The sequence below is a fragment of the Protopterus annectens genome, chromosome 10.part0, assembly GCF_019279795.1.
Source record: "Protopterus annectens isolate FY-2018-M chromosome 10.part0, PAN1.0, whole genome shotgun sequence".
Classification (NCBI taxonomy): Eukaryota; Metazoa; Chordata; order Ceratodontiformes; family Protopteridae; genus Protopterus; species Protopterus annectens.
The window spans coordinates 1,456,397,668-1,456,417,019 of record NC_056744.1 but is presented as its reverse complement, the minus strand read 5'-3'; the positions used below and the strand labels follow the sequence as shown (position 1 = coordinate 1,456,417,019).

General features: G+C 40.3%; 1 protein-coding gene across 1 annotated transcript in view; it reads left to right on the top strand.

Moving 5' to 3' along the window:
* The first annotated feature begins 9,999 nt into the window (after nt 1-9,999).
* The window catches only part of RNF11 (ring finger protein 11), a 320,888-nt gene continuing 311,535 nt past the window's right edge, over nt 10,000-19,352 (top strand). The window contains exon 1 of the mRNA XM_044086085.1: nt 10,000-10,532. Within this exon, the coding sequence (XP_043942020.1) occupies nt 10,407-10,532 (126 nt within the window). The 5' untranslated portion in view covers nt 10,000-10,406. The remainder of the gene's footprint in view (nt 10,533-19,352) is intronic.

Sequence of the window (19,352 nt, the reverse complement as noted above, 5' to 3'; positions counted from 1 at the left end):
TACCAGGCTACAACTCATTCCACACCTTTTGGCCCCAGAACTTGGACAGAAGCTCCAAAGGCGGTGGTGTTTCCATATTCATAAAGGATGCGTACATCTCCAGACTGGTAGCCCAACATAAAGCATCTGAGATACTTCAGGTACAGCTAACATTGGGTAAGACAGCGATTCAGGTTGTAGCCTGCTATAGGTTCCCAACCATGTCCCAAGATTCACATGTCACATTCCTAAGCACCCTGGAGAATATTAGGGTCCAACCTAACACTCTCATACTGGGTGACTTCAACTACCCCTCCATTAACTGGGAAAACTACTCATGTACCAATACACTTGCCCAACGCTTTCTGGAATTCATTAATTCCAATGCCCTGGACCAGCTCATTCTTACCCTCACTAGAGGTAGCAACATCCTTGACCTGGTCATTACTAACATGGGTGACCGTTGTTCTATACCAATAGTCAACTCCTCCCTGGTTAGATCTGATCACAAGCTAATCACCTTGGAAATCCACATCCCACCCACCCCCCCAACAAAGGTAACCACCATGAAAAACTTCTCCAAAGCTAACTTTGGGCTCCTAAAAACAGAGGTGGCTAACTTCACGGCACCCATGCAAATGGAGAATAGTTGCATGACCACCAAATCATACACCAATGCACTGTACGATCATGTACACAAATGTATGGATCTTTCCATACCCAATAGAACTAAGGCGCTCCCCTCAAAAAAAAAAAAGGAAGCCAATATGATGGTCCCCTGCCATAAACTAGCTCTACAACAGAAGGAGGAAACTGATGCAGAATACGGTGAGGTCACAAGATTGGAAAAACTCCCTTATCAGCCTCAGCAAAAGGTTGAGATCCCTCACCAAATCCTCTAAAGCTAGCTATGAAAACAGAATTGCAACAGATAGTAATGACAACCACAAGGCCTTCTATAGTTATGTAAAGAATCTCCGTGACAATACCCAGATTTTCTCTGAGCTATTGCACAATGGTACCTCCTATACTGAGCCAACAGATATTGCAAATATACTGGCAGACAGATTCAGTGCTAACCTTACCCCTCTCCCACTCCCAAAGGACCAATCACAATACCAGTAGATTGCCAGGCACCCAGTATTACTGCTGCACAGGTTAAAACAGCACTATCCAAGGCTAAGAATACAGCTTCTATGGGACCTGACAGTATCCCTGGCTGTGTTCTACATAAACTACAGAGTGAACTGGCACCTCACCTGTGTGCCCTGTTCAATCACAGCCTCACCTCAGGCTTTGTCCCTACCGAATGGTGCACTGCTACAGTCATCCCTCTCCACAAAGGAGGAGCGATTACAGACCCCAGGAACTATCGTCCCATTAGCCTGAAGAGTCTGATATGCAAAGCTATGGAACACATGATCATGGACCTAATAAACAAGGATATAGTGAATCTCCAAACTCTGAATCTTACACAGTTTGGTTTTGTGAAGGGTAGATCATGCCTGCTCAACTTGGTTGACTTCTTTGAGTCAGTCACCAGAGCTGTGGATGAAGGTAAGGTGGTTCATACAGCCTACCTTGATCTGGTCAAGGCCTTTGATATCATTCCCCACTAAGGAATCATAGAAAAACTTACTAAGCTAGGCATCAACCCGTATATCACTAGGTGGGTTGCAAAGTGACTCCCAGATAGAACACACAGTGTGAAAGTAGTTGACTCCAAGTCAGACTGCTGACCAGTCACAAGTGGAGTCCCATAGGGTTCGGTCCTAGGTCTTCTCCTGTTTGGTATCTACTTCTGTGAAGTCCAGGCCAACACGAAGGGACTCTGGCTGACAAAGTTCACAGATGATTGCAAGTTGGGAACTATTATTAACTCCCCAAGTGATGTTGACATCCTACAGAAAGGCCTCAATGAGACCAATGACTGGTGCCAGAACAATGGCCTTAAGCTCAATGCCAAAAAATGTGTCTTCAGCCCCTTTGGGGAAAAAACAGTTCCCTTGAATTACCACATTGATGGTAGTCCACTGAACACAGAAGGCATTATAAGAGATCTAGGAACACAGGTTGACAGCAACCTATGTTTTGACCACCACATTGTCACTGTAGTCAGAAGGTCCTTCTATGTGGCACATCTCATTACTAAGGGTTTTGCATCCAGGAAAAAAAGAGATCATTGTCTCCCTCTACTCTTCCCTCATTAGGCCAATCATCGAGTACAATGCCCCATTTGGCATGTACCTCACTAGACACCTGCAACAACTGGAGAGGCCACAGAAGTACCTTACAAAGAGGATACTATGCCTTAAACACTTGTCCTATATGGACAGACTTAAAGAACTCCAACTATTCTCTGTCTTATATTGCCTACTTAGGTGATCTCTGCTTGACTTACAAAGCCATGTCTGACCCAGCTCTGTTAGAAATGCTACATCTAAAGAAATCCCAGTCCCTTTGTACCACATACTCCAGAGGCCTCAACTTCATTACCACAATCAACAGAACATGCTGGAAGGACAGATTCATAACCCAGAGACTGCCCATGCTATGGAATAGACTTCCCATACATGTCAAGCAGAGCACCTCACTGGCCCTCTTCTAGAGAAATCTTGATGAGTGGATGGGAAATAGAAAATTCACCCCAGGGATCACTCCAGTGGCTCTACTCTACAGAGGCACTAGGAACTAAGTTTGGGTGGCACGATGCCAGGGTAATCCTATGGGCTAGGCTTGTAAACACTCCAGGGGCATTAGCCTAGTACACACCTATGAACCTATGAAATGATTTGCTACTAGTTTGCCAGAAAGTCATCAATTTTATGAAAAACAGACCAAAAATATGAGGCAAAAATCTGGCATTCTGCAAAAAAATGTACAGTTGAGAGGTATGCTTGGCAGATTGTTGAGCTTTTCCCTGAGGTTCCAAATATAATTACAAAAAAAGCCTTATTGTTATCTTTCACCTGGGATGCCACCTTTGCTTCATAGTTTGCTTTGACAGATGTGAGCAGCTGTCTAATTTATTTGTTTGTTTAATCTGGTGAGTGGCTTTTTGCACTGTTTTGTCTGTTCCTTATTGGCTTTGGAGAGTTTTTTTTTTCTTTTGTTGAATAGCCTACTATGTTAAGGGTCCACCAGGTTGGTTTATTTTTGCCAGTAATCATAGGTTTGACTCAGATAGGTGCTGCCTCCTCAATGCAGCTATGAATGTGGTTGTACAGTACTTTTGAGTACAGATCAGAGTAGGCCTCAGTGTCATGTGGGTTCAGAGGGGCTTGGAAGTTTAATAAGCTGTCACTTAGTTTGCAGTAATTGGTCTTAGCAAAGTTCTTAGCAGGTTTGAAGTTTGATGCTGGTTCTAGGTTAGTTTTAATACTAAAGGAGATAATTTTGTGGTCAGATCTTACCATCATTAATGCAGGGGAGGAAGCAGCATCCCCCCCCCATGTGAGTACTAGGTTTAGGATATTTGTAACTCTAGTTGGGGAGCAAATTAGTTGCTCCAGGGTGATTGCATTGACAAAGTCCAAAAACCTCTGAGCAAGTGAATTATGGGTCCTGTAAATATCCCAGTTTATGGAGGGGTAGTTGAGGTCACCCACAAGTATGGGGTTAGCCTACATATTAAGAAATTCCAGTAGGTTTAGGTAGGAGATATGGTTTTCCTGACTCATGTTAGGGAAACTGTAGCTAGCAAGGATATGATAGGGGGTTTGCACCTTTGGTTAATTGGGCATGGAGCAGCTCAAGTGAGTCATAATTTGTTGGACCAGTCTAGCAGTGCACTTGTCCTTTATAAACGCTGTGACACCTCCTCCCTTTGTTTTATCCTGAGCTGAGGGGGATCGAAATGTTTGAAAGGCATTGCAGCCTTTGATAGCCAGGGTACTTTCCATGGTTTTGAACCATGTTTCTGTGACTGCATATATATCTGCCTTCTCCAGGGTGAGGAGTGCTTCCAGGGCATGCATTTTTTATTTAAACTCCTAGCATTGAGCAGTAGCACCTTTAGGTAGTAGTGAGCGATTGTTGTTATGTTGGAAGGTTTAACAACTTGGCACAACCTAAAAAAGGCATTGTGGGATAGATGCCAGAATCCATAAGCCAAATGGTGACAAATGCAAGCCATCTCTGGTAAAACATCATAATTTGTTGATCATATCTCTCCAGGCTGACAGATATTGAATCCACTTGTTGTGACACCAGAAACTAAGCCAATTGTTGAAGTCGATCATTTTTGCTGGTACTGTGGCATCATCATTGGTGAAGGTAGGATGCTACTCAAGGCTAGATTCATACTTGCCTGGGACACATAGAGCTCCATCATGTCTCTCTTCATACTGTCTAGTGAGGTCCGTCTTAGGTTGTTTACACCCAAAAGGACTCTAACAATATCATACCGATACTTGTGCGGTTTGAAGACCTAAGTGCATGTGTGATTTGAAGTATACTACCTTCAGACAGACAGGTCACTGTGATCTTCACCTTGTTTAGCTTGGTAAAGGAGACATCAGTATGTCTTAAAATGGAATCTCCAAAAACTAGAATGTTTGGCTGTGTGGTTTGTTGCCTTATGGGCTTGGAAGCTGGGCTACTATGATTTTCAGTGTTATGTGTTGTGTGAGGTGCTGCCTTTTTTGAGTGTGTGTGGGTTCACTGAGAGACACTTTTAGGAGGTCTTGGAGGTTTGGGTATGTATATAGGTTTAAATATGAGTACCTCCGCATATGTGGGTTTATGTGTTTGTTCCTTAGTGTTGGTAGTGAGTGTTTTGGATACACAACTGACAACCTGGTTTGTATTTTTCATGTGTGTATGTTAGAGCTTTGCCTCCAATAACATTGCGAATCTACATCTCTTGCACACTTTGTGTGTTCTAAAATTAAATGATTGTTAGTGAACATAAGGCAGTTACTACACTGCCTCAGGATACCCATATCCACCAGGCCAGAAACAGAGATTACAGGGAAGTGCCTATCCATTATACCAGATCCTTAGTAGATTAAACACACAGAGAAAACAAAATTATAAAAACAAAAAAAACAAAAGGGACCACCGAATGAATCTCTAATTTTATTAAAGAAATTGAGCGCTTTCATCTTCCGTATGAATGGAATCCTTAGCAGATGGGAAGGAGTAGGGGAGAGTCACTTAAAGGTCAAAGTGAGAGTGTTTGGTAGTATACTATAAGATGACCTGTAGTTGTGCTGCCCTCTGTGCAAACTGCCATCTCTTTGAGCAGCCATGAACAGTATGAGACTATGGAGAGTGTTTCCTATACAGGATTTTAAGCCAGAGGTTTGCTTATATACAAGAAGTGGGTAACTGACTGTAGCATGGTCTCGGAGTTAGAGAATATTTAGTTAGGGGGTGGGGGGCACAACCCCCCATGTTGGGTGGTGTGGGGGATGAAGCCCCCCATTTAAATATGTTTGTCTTTCTGTGGTGTTGGTGTTTGGCCAACTGATTTCTTTCCAATAGAAAGAAACTGGTTATTTGGCCATTCGGGAACCTTGGAGTTTGACATTTTGGTGTTGAACAAGTGGGATTCGACATTTTTGGATGTCGATATTATAATATACACCCTAGCTAAATTAAGAGTCGCCCAGTAAACTGGTGTGTTTGATGGCTAGCCATATCTAGGGTAGTGGCATATGTCTCAACTTCTTAGTGCAAGAATTATGGACAAAGATAAAGATAATAGAAGATCAAAGGCCCAAAATCTCAAACATATTCAAATATTGGGCTTATAAACTTAAATGTTGCTAGAATAGTTAGTTTTGCATTATAGTGCATTTTCTGAAGGATGTGAAATTTGAAACTCAAATATCTGTCATTATTTAGGAATTGCAATGTGGGCGGCCAAGGTGGTACAGCAGTTAGCATTGCTGCCTCACAGCAAGAGGTTTCCTGGTTTGATTCTCGGCTGGGTTGCCCTCTGTGCCGAGTTTGCATGTCCTCCCTGTGGTCGTGTGGATTTCCTCTGGGTGCTCTGGTTTCCTCCCATATTCCAAAGACCTGCTGTAGGTGGAATGGACACTCTAAATTGGCCCTGTGTGAGTGTGTGTGTTGTGTGCGCGTGTGCCTGGGTGAGCGCCAGGCTGGCAACTCAACACTGTAAAACTCCACTGCCAATCGTTCTGCAGACTGTTGCTCCGCTCTGGCGACCCCTAACCTGGAAAAGCCTAAAGAAGAAGATTTAGGAATTGCAATCTTCAGTAATTGGCCATGGGCAGCCATGGTGGTGCAGCGGTTAGCATTGCTGCCTCACAGCAAGAGGTTCTCCGGTTTGATTCTCGGCTGGGGTGCCTTCTGTGTGGAGTCTGCCTGTCCTCCCTGTGGTCGTGTGGGTTTCCTCCTGGTGCTCAGGTTTCCTCGCACATCCCAAAGACATGCTGTAGGTGGATTAGGCACTCTAAATTGGCCCTAGGCGTGCGTGTGTGTGCCTTCTGTGGAAGGTTGGGCACTGGGCTGGCAACTCGACACTGTAAAACTCCACTGCCAATCATGAGCGGACAGATGATCCACTGTGGCGACCCCTAACCAGGAAAAGCTGAAAGAAGAACCTCACATGGCCTTCCTGAAAACATTGGAGGGGATAAATGTATCTCCAAACACCATCATACTAGGTGACTTCAACTACCCTAATATAGACTGGGAACACTACTCAAGCCCGAACACTCTAACCCAAAGATTCCTGGAGTTCATAAACTCAAATGCCATGGAACAACTAGTCACCATCCCCACAAGAGGTGAAAACGTACTTGATCTCATCATCACGAACATGGGATCAAAATGTTCAACACCGGAAGTATACCCCTCACTGGTGAGATCAGATCATAAACTAATCTCGCTGGAGGTCCTCATCCCGCGCCCACCTGAAACAAAAAAGACCACAGTGAAAAACTTCTCAAAAGCCGATTTCACACTTCTAAAAACTAGTGTGGTCTCCTTTAAGGCCCTTGAGCCAGTGGTAAACATTACTCAAACCGCTGAATCACTTACAAATGCCTTCTACCAGCACCTACAGGACTGCATGGATCAGGCAATCCCAAACAAAACTAAGACTCTCTGTACCAAAGGCAAGCGTCCAGTCTGGTGGACCCCAGCCATAAACAAGCTCTACAACAAAAGGAGGAAGCTACTACAAGATAGAGCAAAATCCTTGAAAGGTAAGACACCTTTGATCATTATAAGTAAAAACTAAGAGCTCTCATAAAATCATCCAAGGCAAATTTTGAGAGAAAAATCGCCAAGGACTCTAAAGACAATCATAAGGCCTTCTTTAGCTATGTTAGAAACCTAGGAGGAAACTCCCAGATATGCTCAGAATTAGTTCAAAATGATGTGAAAATTACTGAACCTACACACATTGCTAACATACTGGCTGACAGGTTCAGTGCAAACTTCTCCCCTCCCCCAAAAGGAGAGATATTTATTCCAGAGGATTGTAGCCCCAAACATCTCCAACGCCCAGGTGAGAACTGCCCTCACTAAGGCAAAAAACACAGCATCCATGGGACGGATGGTGTCCCCGGCTGTGTGCTTCATGAACTCAACGAGGAATTAAACCCACAGTTAGGACAGCTGTTTAATCTTAGCCTCACCTCAGGATACGTACCCAAGGAGTGGCGCACAGCGACTGTGGTCCCACTTCATAAGGCGGTGCCTCCACAGACCCTGGAAATTACCGCCCCATTAGCTTGACAAGCCTTATCTGCAAAGCCATGGAGAGGATCATAATGGAACTCATAAATAAAGACATAGGGAACTTGCAGATTTTGGATCCAACCCAGTTTGGCTTTGTCAAAGGCAGATCCTGCCTCTTAAACTTGGTTGACTTTTTGAGACAGTCACCAAGGCCATTGATGAGGGAAAGGCAGTCCATACAGCCTACCTCGACCTGGCAAAGGCCTTGACACAATACCCCACTCAGGTATCATCGAAAAACTCATCAGCTTGAATGTAAACCCATACATCACAAGATGGGTTGCAAACTGGCTAGCGACAGAACCCACAGGGTCAGAGTTGCTGGAGCCATGTCAGACTCAAAGCCTGTCACAAGTGGTGTCCCACAGGGCTCAGTCCTGGGTCCACTCTTGTTCGGCATCTACTTTTCTGAAGTACAAGCAAACACAGGAGGGTTATGGCTGACAAAGTTTGCAGATGACTGCAAACTGGGCACCATAGTCGAAAACACATCTGACACAGATATCCTCCAGAAGGACCTCACAGAAACGGATAACTGGTGCCAGAGCCATGGCCTGAAGTTAAACGCCAAAAAATGCATAGTCATACCCTTCGGGAAAAACAAGGTTACCCCTAGCTACCATATAGGTGACAATCCACTGAGCACAGAAAAAGTCATCAGGGATCTGGGGACCCAAGTTGACAGTAGTCTTTCGTTTGACACTCATGTTGCTAAAGTAGTTAGGAAAACCTTCTATATCGCCCACCTGATCATGAAGGGATTCACATCTAGATCAAGGGAGGTCATCGTCCCCCTGTACTCATCACTCATTAGACCTATGATTGAGTACAATGCCCGTTCGAATGTATCTGACCAGACACCTGATGCAGCTTGAAAGGCCCCAAAAGTTCCTCACCAAAAGGATAAAGGGTCTCAAAAATATGTCTTATGCTGCCCGACTGAAAGAACTCCAGCTTTATTCAGTCTCATACCGCTTGCTCAGAGGTGACCTGTGCCTGACATATAAGGCCATGTCAAACCCAGATTTGATGAATATGCTTCACCTCAAAAAATCTAGATCCCTCAGAACCACAAGGGCGGGAGACTTAAACCTCGACACAGTTATAAATAGAACGTGCTGGAGGGACAGATTCATCACCCAGAGACTCCCTATGCTGTGGAACAAAATCCCGGTACATGTGAGGCAGAGCACCTCGCTGGCCTTGTTCAAGAGGAATCTTGACCAATGGATGGGAGATCGCAGATATACCCCAGGGATTACTTCAGTGTCACTGCTTGACAGAGGCACAGAAAAATGATAGGCATAGTTTTTATTCAAACTAAAGGGGTGGCGAAAGCCACATAACTATGGGCTAGGCTTATAAATGCCCTTGGGCAGATAGCCTAGTATGAACCTATGAACCTAAGAAGACTCTTCAGTGCTTGGCCATAAAACTACAGATTTAAGGAGGAAATGGCAAATCATATGAGGCAAACATCTGGTTGTTCTGTTCTGCAAAATTCTGGACAATTGAATGGTAGTACCACCTTGCCATGAAGAAAGATGTGGGGAACTGGTGAATTTACAGCAGTGAGAGTCAGACCCTATCGATTTGCATAGCTCTCAACTGATTTATGGACCCACCTCATCAGAATTAGGGACAAATCCTGAAACAATGGGGGACACTTTTTAAAGCTGACAGAATAAGAGAGTGTGAATTAATACACATTTTGTGAAGTAAACGTCTACACCTCTAATTATTGACATTATTAACTGAAGTATAAAACATTCACCACCTTTTCTCCAAATGTCACCAGTTTTACAAGGGATGAAGAATGACAAAACAAAAATTTAAGTCAAAATCAGGGACTTCTCTGAAAATCAATGAGAGCTGAGAGGTACGCTCAACTCTCCCTGATTTTCAGCGACAGGGACAGTTGAAAGGTATGCTCTCTGGTGCCAGTTTTGTCCGTCAAACCTGGCTAACTTGACTTCATCTTCTGGTGCCGTAAACAAAAATCAGTCTTAGATTAAGGATGACATCATCATCAGACTTTTGAGTAGGTATTTGCGGAGTGTTTGATGTCTTAATCCCTAACTAATGCATCTCTTTTTACAGATTATAAAATCGGATCCCTGGATTTTTCCAGTTTAATTTCAGGTTGAAATTAATTTATTTCTCAATTTGTGTCTGTGTTCATAAATAAAAATCAAACATAAAAAAACCCTGAAGAAATAAGAGAATCGGCCTCTTTAAAGATGCAGACTGTTGGAGGCGGGACTAAAGTGCGAGACAGTGACGTAATGTTGGTCCTCCTCTCTGACACGGTCTGTTTGGGAAGTGTGGAGGAGTGAATTAGAAACAGCTTTTGATGCAGTAGTTTGATGCCAAGGGCGCTGATCTGCTCATTAGTCTGGCTGTGGGTTTGCTTTGACTTAGTTGAGTGGTGTTGGATTATTCAGCTTCCTTGATTGTGGGCCTTGTATTTACCTGCTTTGTAAGGGAAAGTGGCTTGGCTGCCGACTGGGAGTTACTGTCTCCACTGCTCCGCCCCGCCTGGGTTTGATTCCCGTTTGTGAAATGTTTTGTTTTTGTGTCTGAAACAGGAGCCAATCCGCTGTGAGAAAGACAGCTCGATCGTGAGAGATATACAAGTTTAGTGCGATTCTGTGTGTGTATATATACAGTTAAGCCCAGCTATATGCTGTAAAGACAATGTACTGCATTTAATGATGGGAAATTGCTTAAAATCTCCCACAACCGATGACATTTCTTTGCTGCACGAATCCCAGTCAGACCGGGCGAGTTTTGGGGATGGCACCAATCTGGATCAGGAGCCACCGCCGCCATATCAGGTATTGCTAGCAGACAAGGAAGGCATAAGGGGAGATAGTCAGCTAGACATTAAGTTTCTTTGGTGAACTTCTTAGTAAGAAACAGCGTAAAATAAAAAACAGGAGCCGTTCTGATGTTTATGTGGGTGTTTTTTTTCTTTTGTTTTTATTTCACTGCAGTGAAAAAAAAAACTGCCTAGATGTGCTAATAAACCTTTGCTTTCTATATTTGCCATGACTTAGTTATGCTTGTAACGTGTACATTACTTTGTTGCAGTGTTTATTTTTAAAAACGTTTGGAAGTGCAAAAATGGAACGTTTTAAACACTTTATTTGGTAGTTGTTATTGCAAATTTTGTTTCTGTTTCATCAGTAAACCAAAACACTCGTGGTTTAATTAGGTAAACACTGTGTTGTAAACTTTAAGGCTGTTAAAGTTTTAAAGCAACGTTGTATTACTTGGGTATAGGACTTGTCTCCACAGAATTTGCGTTGGCCTTGTTTTACTTTAAGTGACATTTCAGGAAGTTAAAGTGTCCCATTCTATGAGGAACTAAAGTAGTTTACGATATTGTAGGTAAACGTTCTCATTAGATTACAAAACACTAAGAGTATGGTTAATTGCTTTTGAAAATGAGTAACATTAGTTCTTCCTCTTGTTTTGTTTTGGAAGAAGTAGGTAAAGACCCTAGGAGTGGATCATGGGGAAACCAAAATAGAAGAGTTATTTTGGCAATTGTCTTTGGATGCTGGTAGCCTCTCTGGGTTTAATGAGAATTTTTTGTTAGCAAGTGTACTAAAAATGAGGGCAACAAGGCTGTGAAGGACATTAGATGATGGTAGAGTTTTTTGCTTAGTTTCTAAACCTTTGTATTGTGCTTCTTTAGAGAGTAGGCACACAGCCATGCATCAGCTATTATTATTTTTAGGAACTTACTGCTTTATATTAAATGTATTGTTCTATATTAAATTTGTGGTGTGCTTTCGCATTTAACATTTCTGGATTTGTATAGATTAATATGATGTTTAGATTAAGAAATTAAAAAAGTCATGTGACAATTTAAATTACATACCTAAGGGGAGGTGTAGTTTTTTTATAAGTTGTGAAATTCCACATGTATTGGATAAAAGCATTACATTAATAAAAGTTTTAAAATAATTGGCTGGCCTGTCCTTGTGGTGATCAGTTTGGAGTGTTGTGGTTGGTGCCTTTGGGATTTTTCGTAGGTGGTCCTTGGTTTATTGGTCTCATTTCTTGCATCCCTACTTTTCCTTTTTAGTTTATATCTATGTAATACATATATATGTGTGTGTGTGTGTGTGTGTGATTAATGGCATGTCGACATTCACATTTGTTGACAAAAATTCACAATGCGTCTAAAACGAGGATGTTGATACAGCACTATGCATGTGCCAAAAAACAGCCTCCGTGCAAACAAAAACTAATGGGGAAAATTATAAAAATCAATGTTGTTTTGCTGGAGGAAAGCCCATTGCACAACTGCAACCCCCCTCGCTAATTATATAACTCCAAGATCACACACAATCAGGAAAAGGGCATATTCCCAATCCCCGAGTATTGTGCGATCTTGCACACTTGTCGATTTATCTGGTTAGTCGAGCAAAAGGAGACAACTAAACAGATGTCAACTAAACACATTCGACCTAACCACCTGCAAATATATGTGTGTTTATGTGTGTGTGTATGCATACATACATACATACATACAGATATAACATTGTGTCCTAATGTGCATATGTATATCTGTCTGTCTCTCTCTCTCTCTCCAAAAAAGAAATACATGGGGAGTATAACAGACTTGAGGGATGCATACACTTGTATTCCAATGTGATGTAAAGACAGTAATAGGATTTGCACACCAGCTTATTCTTACACTATACATTTTCTGAGAAAGTTGTGAAATCACGTCTGCAACCATTTTCAGTTTGTATATGTGTTACCTTATTAGAATTTTGACTTAAACACATTCTTTATATCATCCCTTACACACTGAAACTTGAGCAAACGTTATCTACATTGTTATTGTTTGGTCATGTCATCTTACGTATACAAATGGCATTAAGTGAAATCATTGTTGTTATCATCAACCCCATTCTTCCCATTTTACAAAGGGTCAGGATGTTGCACTGACTGTTGCCACCTGTGTTAAGCTTGTGTCACTCATTGTCTTGCCCTTGTCTCCTCTTACTTTCTTCCTGTCTCTCTCCTAAATCTTCTTCACCAAATAATTTACTGTTTTCCTCCACATATGAGCAAGCCACTATGATGTGTTCTCTTTCACCTTGTCTGCATTTGGAGTTGTTTGGCTTCAGCTCAGTTGCCCTCATTTCTTTTATCTGTCCCATATTATTATCCAAAACTGTAGGCTGAAGTATGTGGCTGATTCTAGCACTGATGCTGCAAAGGCAGAAGCAGGCTCTTTTCTCCATCTTGTTTCTCTTTCTTTGTATATGTGTGTTGTGGTTGTGTATGTGCGTGGATGCACCTTAAATATGCAAAGACAAATAATGCACAAGGAAAGAAAATAATAATTTGTGTTGACAGAATGTTTAAATAAAAATATATTTAGAGATAAATAAGTACCCTAGTCTTCTCTAACTGACAAAAAAATATTTTATTTGGGGGAGCTTTGTTCTCCTCCATCCTCCAGTGTGGCAGCTCTGCTTATACCCCTCTTAGTTATACCACTCCATGATTGTACATCCTCCACAAAAGGGCAATTGGCTCTAAATAGTGAAACCCATTTCAGCTTAATAACTAATTAATTATTTAAATACTCAACCAGAATTGCACCTTCACGTCATAGTTGATATTTTGAATAAAGACCAAAACAGCTGCACCTTATATATGTTTGTGTCTTTGTATGTGTGTATAAATATATAGGGTGTCCTTTGGATTACCGAAATTTTACTTTACCAAAAATCACAGTAGTGAGACGAGAACACTGAAGTGGGACATCACCGAATCATCACATTCCCGAAATCTCCTCTATTGCCTCCTCTAAACTTGTGTTTTATGAAGAAAATAAAGGCATACATGGGAACTTACTCTGACTACAGGAAGCATTTTATGTTGTGCTCATTATACAGTTCTGGCAGTGAAAAGGGCTATTTCTTATGAGGATTGCGTGCTGTATATGTTCTACTAAATAACATTTTTATTTATTTATTTATCTGACATTTGTTTACTGGGGTGGTCTGGCTGGGTCTACAGAGCCTGTTTTCAGCAGAGGCCTGGGGAGAAAAGCTCCATAGACAGTACAATGCAAATACAGTATAATCCAGTATAAAACAAATTACATTAGAAATAATATACAAAAATAAGTTGAAAGAACAAACCATGTTACAAGGTGTTGCAGTATATTGCTACACATCTAGACAATTTGGTACTTCTCCGTTAACGGGACAACAGTCATGGCACAAAATATACACTGAGAAGTAACTACTCTTATATCTCTGCTGGTTCTGATTTTACTTTTTCCTTGGTAAAATGAAAACATTTTTTTTTTTTAGAAAGAATGGAAATCACGATCCGTCAGTAATACTACACATTATCATTTCCTTGTTATGAATCTGTTTGAATTTATTTACTACGGTAAAGTATGGATCTCGGCATTGTTTTACAGCAGTAACCCCACCCCCATCCTGATGGGCCAGGTTTATATTTATTCTCCCGAAAATCTAAAATGATGTAAAACTTGCTGTTCTACTAACTTTCCCATTGAATTAGTGTATTATTTTAAAAAGGCATCTTGGGAGGATTCCACTACACAGTAGCCAATGGTACCTGATTGCGGCTTTTCTCATCTGGTTACATTTGGTTTTGTACTTGTTTCTCAAGCAAAGAGGTTGACAGATGTGAGCCTATTAATGTACAAAGTTTGTTATTTTGGTTCCATTAATAGTGATGACTTCATGTCACTTTGACGAGACTAATAGTTTGGAAAAAGTGAAATATGCAAGCTTTGCCAAAAAAAATAACCGTACTTCGCATACTCCCCAGATGCCTTTTTAAATACTGTAATTCAATGGGAAAGCTAGTCAAACAACTTCCTCAATAATTTGGCTTTGGCCAGACATTTGGGTAAGCAAGTTGAGAATTACGCTGGGTTGATGTACAAGAAATCCTATCTTATTGTCACAGTACATATATATTGACAACTGTTCTGTTTTAAAAAGTAAACATTTGGTAACGGTGTGCAAGGAAAGCATAACTTCTGGTATACATATCAGCGGTAGCAGCGTGATCTTTGCGACGGCGAACTAACATTCCAAATGGTGATTACAGCTGTTGCCCTGATAATGGAAAAGTACTGGCAATTCTGTAGTGTTAAAACCTTACAGAGAATAATAGTCACTTTCGCCATACATGATGTAGATAGTGTCCAAAAAAACATAGTATGTAGGTAGTGCAATGTGTGACATTGACTACTATAGTACATGAAAAATAGGATGTTAGTTTCAGTTAGGAAAATAGCAGTCAGAAAGTTAGTGATGCAGATAGATAGTGAGAGAGTTTTTAAGAATAGAAACAGTAAAGTCTGAGCAGTAGCTTAAGGATATGGTATAGAAACAGAGGGGGAGTTAGAAGAGCCTTAGGATCATGGAGCCTGTGATGGATTGAAATGTGACAGAAAAGGATGATGAGGCTAGTGTGGAAGAAGAGGAAGACCTGAGTATTGGGCAGGCTTTATGCAGGAGTAGAGCCATGTGTTTTTGAGATGTTTTTTTTAAAGAGGCTTTGAAATGGGCTAGGCCAGGTATAGACCTGAAAAATAGAAAAGTTAATGGAGATTTTATTAAAGCAAAATATGTTCATGGGCCAAGCCTTGATTAACCCATATGTGAGGAGTGCTGCTATCGATTAGCACTTAACCTCTAACTGGAAATCACTGTGATTATGAAGCAGCCTGCTACCTTGTATGGAGACAACACACCAGTACAACACTGAAGAAGCTCATGTCATTTGCTGCAGTAGAATACCTAGTTGCATAAAAAATATTTGCCCCAAGGAGAACTGGCCCAAGATGAATAGGAAACAATCTTGTTCTTGTCCTGTGATGTCTTGAAGGCCTTTTTGGACCTAGAGAGTGAGGATGTACACGTTTATCAAAAACGGAAGGAAGAGAAAATGGCTAGGGTGGCGGTTCACCTAAGGCACAGTCATTGAGATTTTACAACTCAAAGTTCAACATGGACAGGTGGTAAGGTATCAAATAGGTCATTTAATACATTTTATGAAATTGCTGTTAAAAATTTTATGACATTGTTTACTTCATGTTCTAACAGTCTTGGCTCTTGATAAATTTAAGAGGGCACTACCTAGTAATTTAAAAAATGTGTTTCTTTGGATCCTAGGGGGTTACGAGGCTTTCTTTGGATTATAGGGATTAGTAGGCTATCAACCTTAGTGAGCCTTTTTAAGCCTATACATGCTTCTACAAATATTAGCCAGGTTTTGGTCCCATATGTTTTTGTGGGTTATATACATAACTAGGGCATGAGTGGTCATGCATTTACAACCTGATAATTGTTTTTTGAATATGCAACATGTCCATTAAGGTTGGATCAGAGAATGCTTTGCACAAAACAAGAAATCCTGTAGAGGTATTAGAAATATTTCAGAAATTCTATGAAAGTCTGTATAAAGCAGATAAATATGGAAATCAAGTAATGATGCAAATAGAAATGTTTATGGAAGAATTAAATATGACAAGGTTACAGATAGATGAGGCTCAGTTACTAATGGTTAGGATAGGAGGAGATGAGATAAAAATTGTGATATATGTAACCAATCTACAGGAAAGTCCCCAGGAATAGATTGTATTCCTGTGGAAGTTTGGAAGCTAGGAGGGAAAAAACTGATAAAGATCTGGAAGGTTTTGTTTAACAGTATTTTAAGAGGTGTAAAAGCACCAACATCCTGGAAGAAAGCAGTGGTAGCTGTAACACCTAAAGAGGGTAAAGATCAATCAGGCCCATTTCAATACTAAATCATGATTATAAAGTGTTCATGTGTATAATGGCTAAAAGAATGACAAAAGTCATGCCAACATTGATAGATATGGATCAGTGTGTTTATGTGGAGGGGAACATTAACAGAACGCTGATGATCAGAGGGCAGCAGAATGTAAGAAAATACCATTGTAGTTGGTGGGTCTTGATGCAAAGAAAGTATTTGAGAGAGTAAGGTGGGACTTTATGAGCAATGGAAACATTTGCATTTCCTGAAAAAAATTATAAGGTTGATTAGGAGGATATATGAGGGATTGCAGGCGAAAATTAAAGTGGATGGGGTCCTTTCTGATAATTTCTGCTTGAGCAGAGGAATGAGGCAGGGGTGTCCTCTTTCCCCTTTGTTATTTGCATTATATTTAGAGCCATTGGTAAAGAAAATAAGGGACTCAGAAATTCAAGAATATAATTGGTATGGTAGTCGAGAAAAACTGGTTGTATTTGCAGGTAATATTTTATAACTGACAAAACCAGGAGGAGACATTACAGGGTCGTGGAACATTTTGAGATGGTTTCAAATATTTTTGGGATACAAAATTAATGAAACTAAAGCAATAGCGGCAAATTATGTACCCACACACAAATTGGTTCAGCAATATCCTTGCTTATGGGGATAAGTATTTAGAAATATGGCTTAAAAATTATTCTGGTGTGGCAGCTAAGGATGTGGGGGAAGCGATGATACAAAAGATAATGCAAACTCTGAGAAAATGGAAGCTTTGTTATATGGATATGTATAGTAAGATACAAGCAGTTAAAATGTTTTTAGTCCCTTTAATCTTATACACAAGTCAGGCATATTTTTATCAACCAGAGAAGAAGTTGTGGATAGCAGTTAATAAAGAGCTGAATATTTTTATCTGTGAGGGGAAGATGGCAAGAGCTGATTCTTTCAGTAGAACAGAGCAGATTGGGATTACTCAATTTGAAGGGGTATTTCAGAGTTACACAGTTAAGGCTCCTATACATAACACAAGCAGAAAACTATAATTCAAAGTGGAAAGGAATGATGTTTAAATGGGGGGGGGCTCAAGAAACAAGAAGAGACTGGGATTGTGGATGCAGGCCTTTAAGGAGAATAACATTAATACAGAATATTATAGCCATAAAGTAGCAGGAAATATTCTAAGAACTAAGTCAACATGGGAATGGAGAAAGGAGATTCTTCTGATAAGGGTGACTGCAGTTAGGTATATAGACAATAGGGAAGAGGGGGCTGGAATGTGTTAGAGAAAACTGGCAAAGGAACCAAGGTATTAGGAGCAAATAACTAGACGGTGAAAGATGATAGAATGGGAAGATGCCAAAAATTTATTTGGACTGCAGGTTAGAGATTGTCTTCCCTGTCAAGGATTGATATCTGAATATAGGCAAAGAGAAATAAATAGGCGGGTCCTAAACGAAAGACCAACACTGGTAGAATTTTTAGTAGAATCTAGAACAGAAGCTGCCATTAAGAAAGGAATAATTTAGTAGAGCATATAAAATATTGAATGATAACTATAAGAATCAATCAGATAAGGTGAGAAAGGATTGGGAAGAGAGACTGGATTAGAAATTCACAAAGAAACAATGGGATGATATATGTATTTTTCCCAAATATGCAACAAAATCTAGAAGATTTAGGATTTTTGCTTGGAAATGTTTGCATAGATTTTTTTATACCCCAAGTAGACTCCAAAGAATTTTTCTTCCAGTAGATAGCAAGTGTTGGAGGTGTGACGGGGAAGAAAGAGGTAAATGGGAACATATTTTCTGGGAATGCAGTGAATTGGCAGATTTTAAGGATTCCGTGCAAGATGCACTGTCGGAGATGCAGGGTGGTCAGATTGGTGTGACGAGGGAAATAATTTTTCTAAGCTATGATATATAATTGGATTTGCCTAGACATGGTAAGGCCTTGCTGTCTGTATTTATGGTAGCTGCCAAAAAAACAATTACTAGAAAATGGAAATCTAAATCAGCTATATTAGTAGTAGTGAATATAGTAACTGAGATAAAACAACTGGAATTGAGATCTTTAGAAAAAATGTAGGAGCAAACTATGTAGGAAAAAATGGGAATTGTGGGAACAATACATACAGAGGAGGGACAAGGTTTAGAAGAAGGCAGGACTTAAATGAGTTATGTAATGATGTATAATGTTTGCAACTGGGAGTTTGTCAGTATGGTTTGTGATGTAAAATGCTTGCAATTAGGATTGTCAGTGTGGTTTGTTTTCATTTATAAATGCATGATTGCTTATAAAACTCAAACGAACAAGAATCCAACTAATAACCACACCAGAAATGTTCCACATTTCTGGTGTGGTTATAAATGTATGATTGCTTATGTCATAAGTGATGGATTAATAAAGATGTTTCTTATTTTAAAAAAGGGGGGAGCAAGAATTGAATAATTTATGTAATGTTGCTTGGGTTATATGATGTATCGCAATATATGCAAAGCATGTTTGTTAATTTTAACTTGTTAATATGATTTGACTACTTTTATATACATGTAAACTTGTCTGTGTCATAAGTGATAATTCAATAAATGCTTTTAAAAATAAAATAAGAGAATGCTTTATGAAATACACCACCTGTCAGCAACCTGCAGACCACTGTGAGGCGGTCTGCATAACACATGTTGCCTACACCATGTGCTGTGTTTATGAGGAAGTTCTGTATATGCTCCAGTTGTTGCATACGCCTGTTCTGGTTCATGCAAAAGAGGGCATTGTATTCTGAGGTATATGTCCAATGGAACAATGACATCTTTGCATCTAGATTCCATATCTTTGCTTATAAGTTGTGCAAAGTTAAA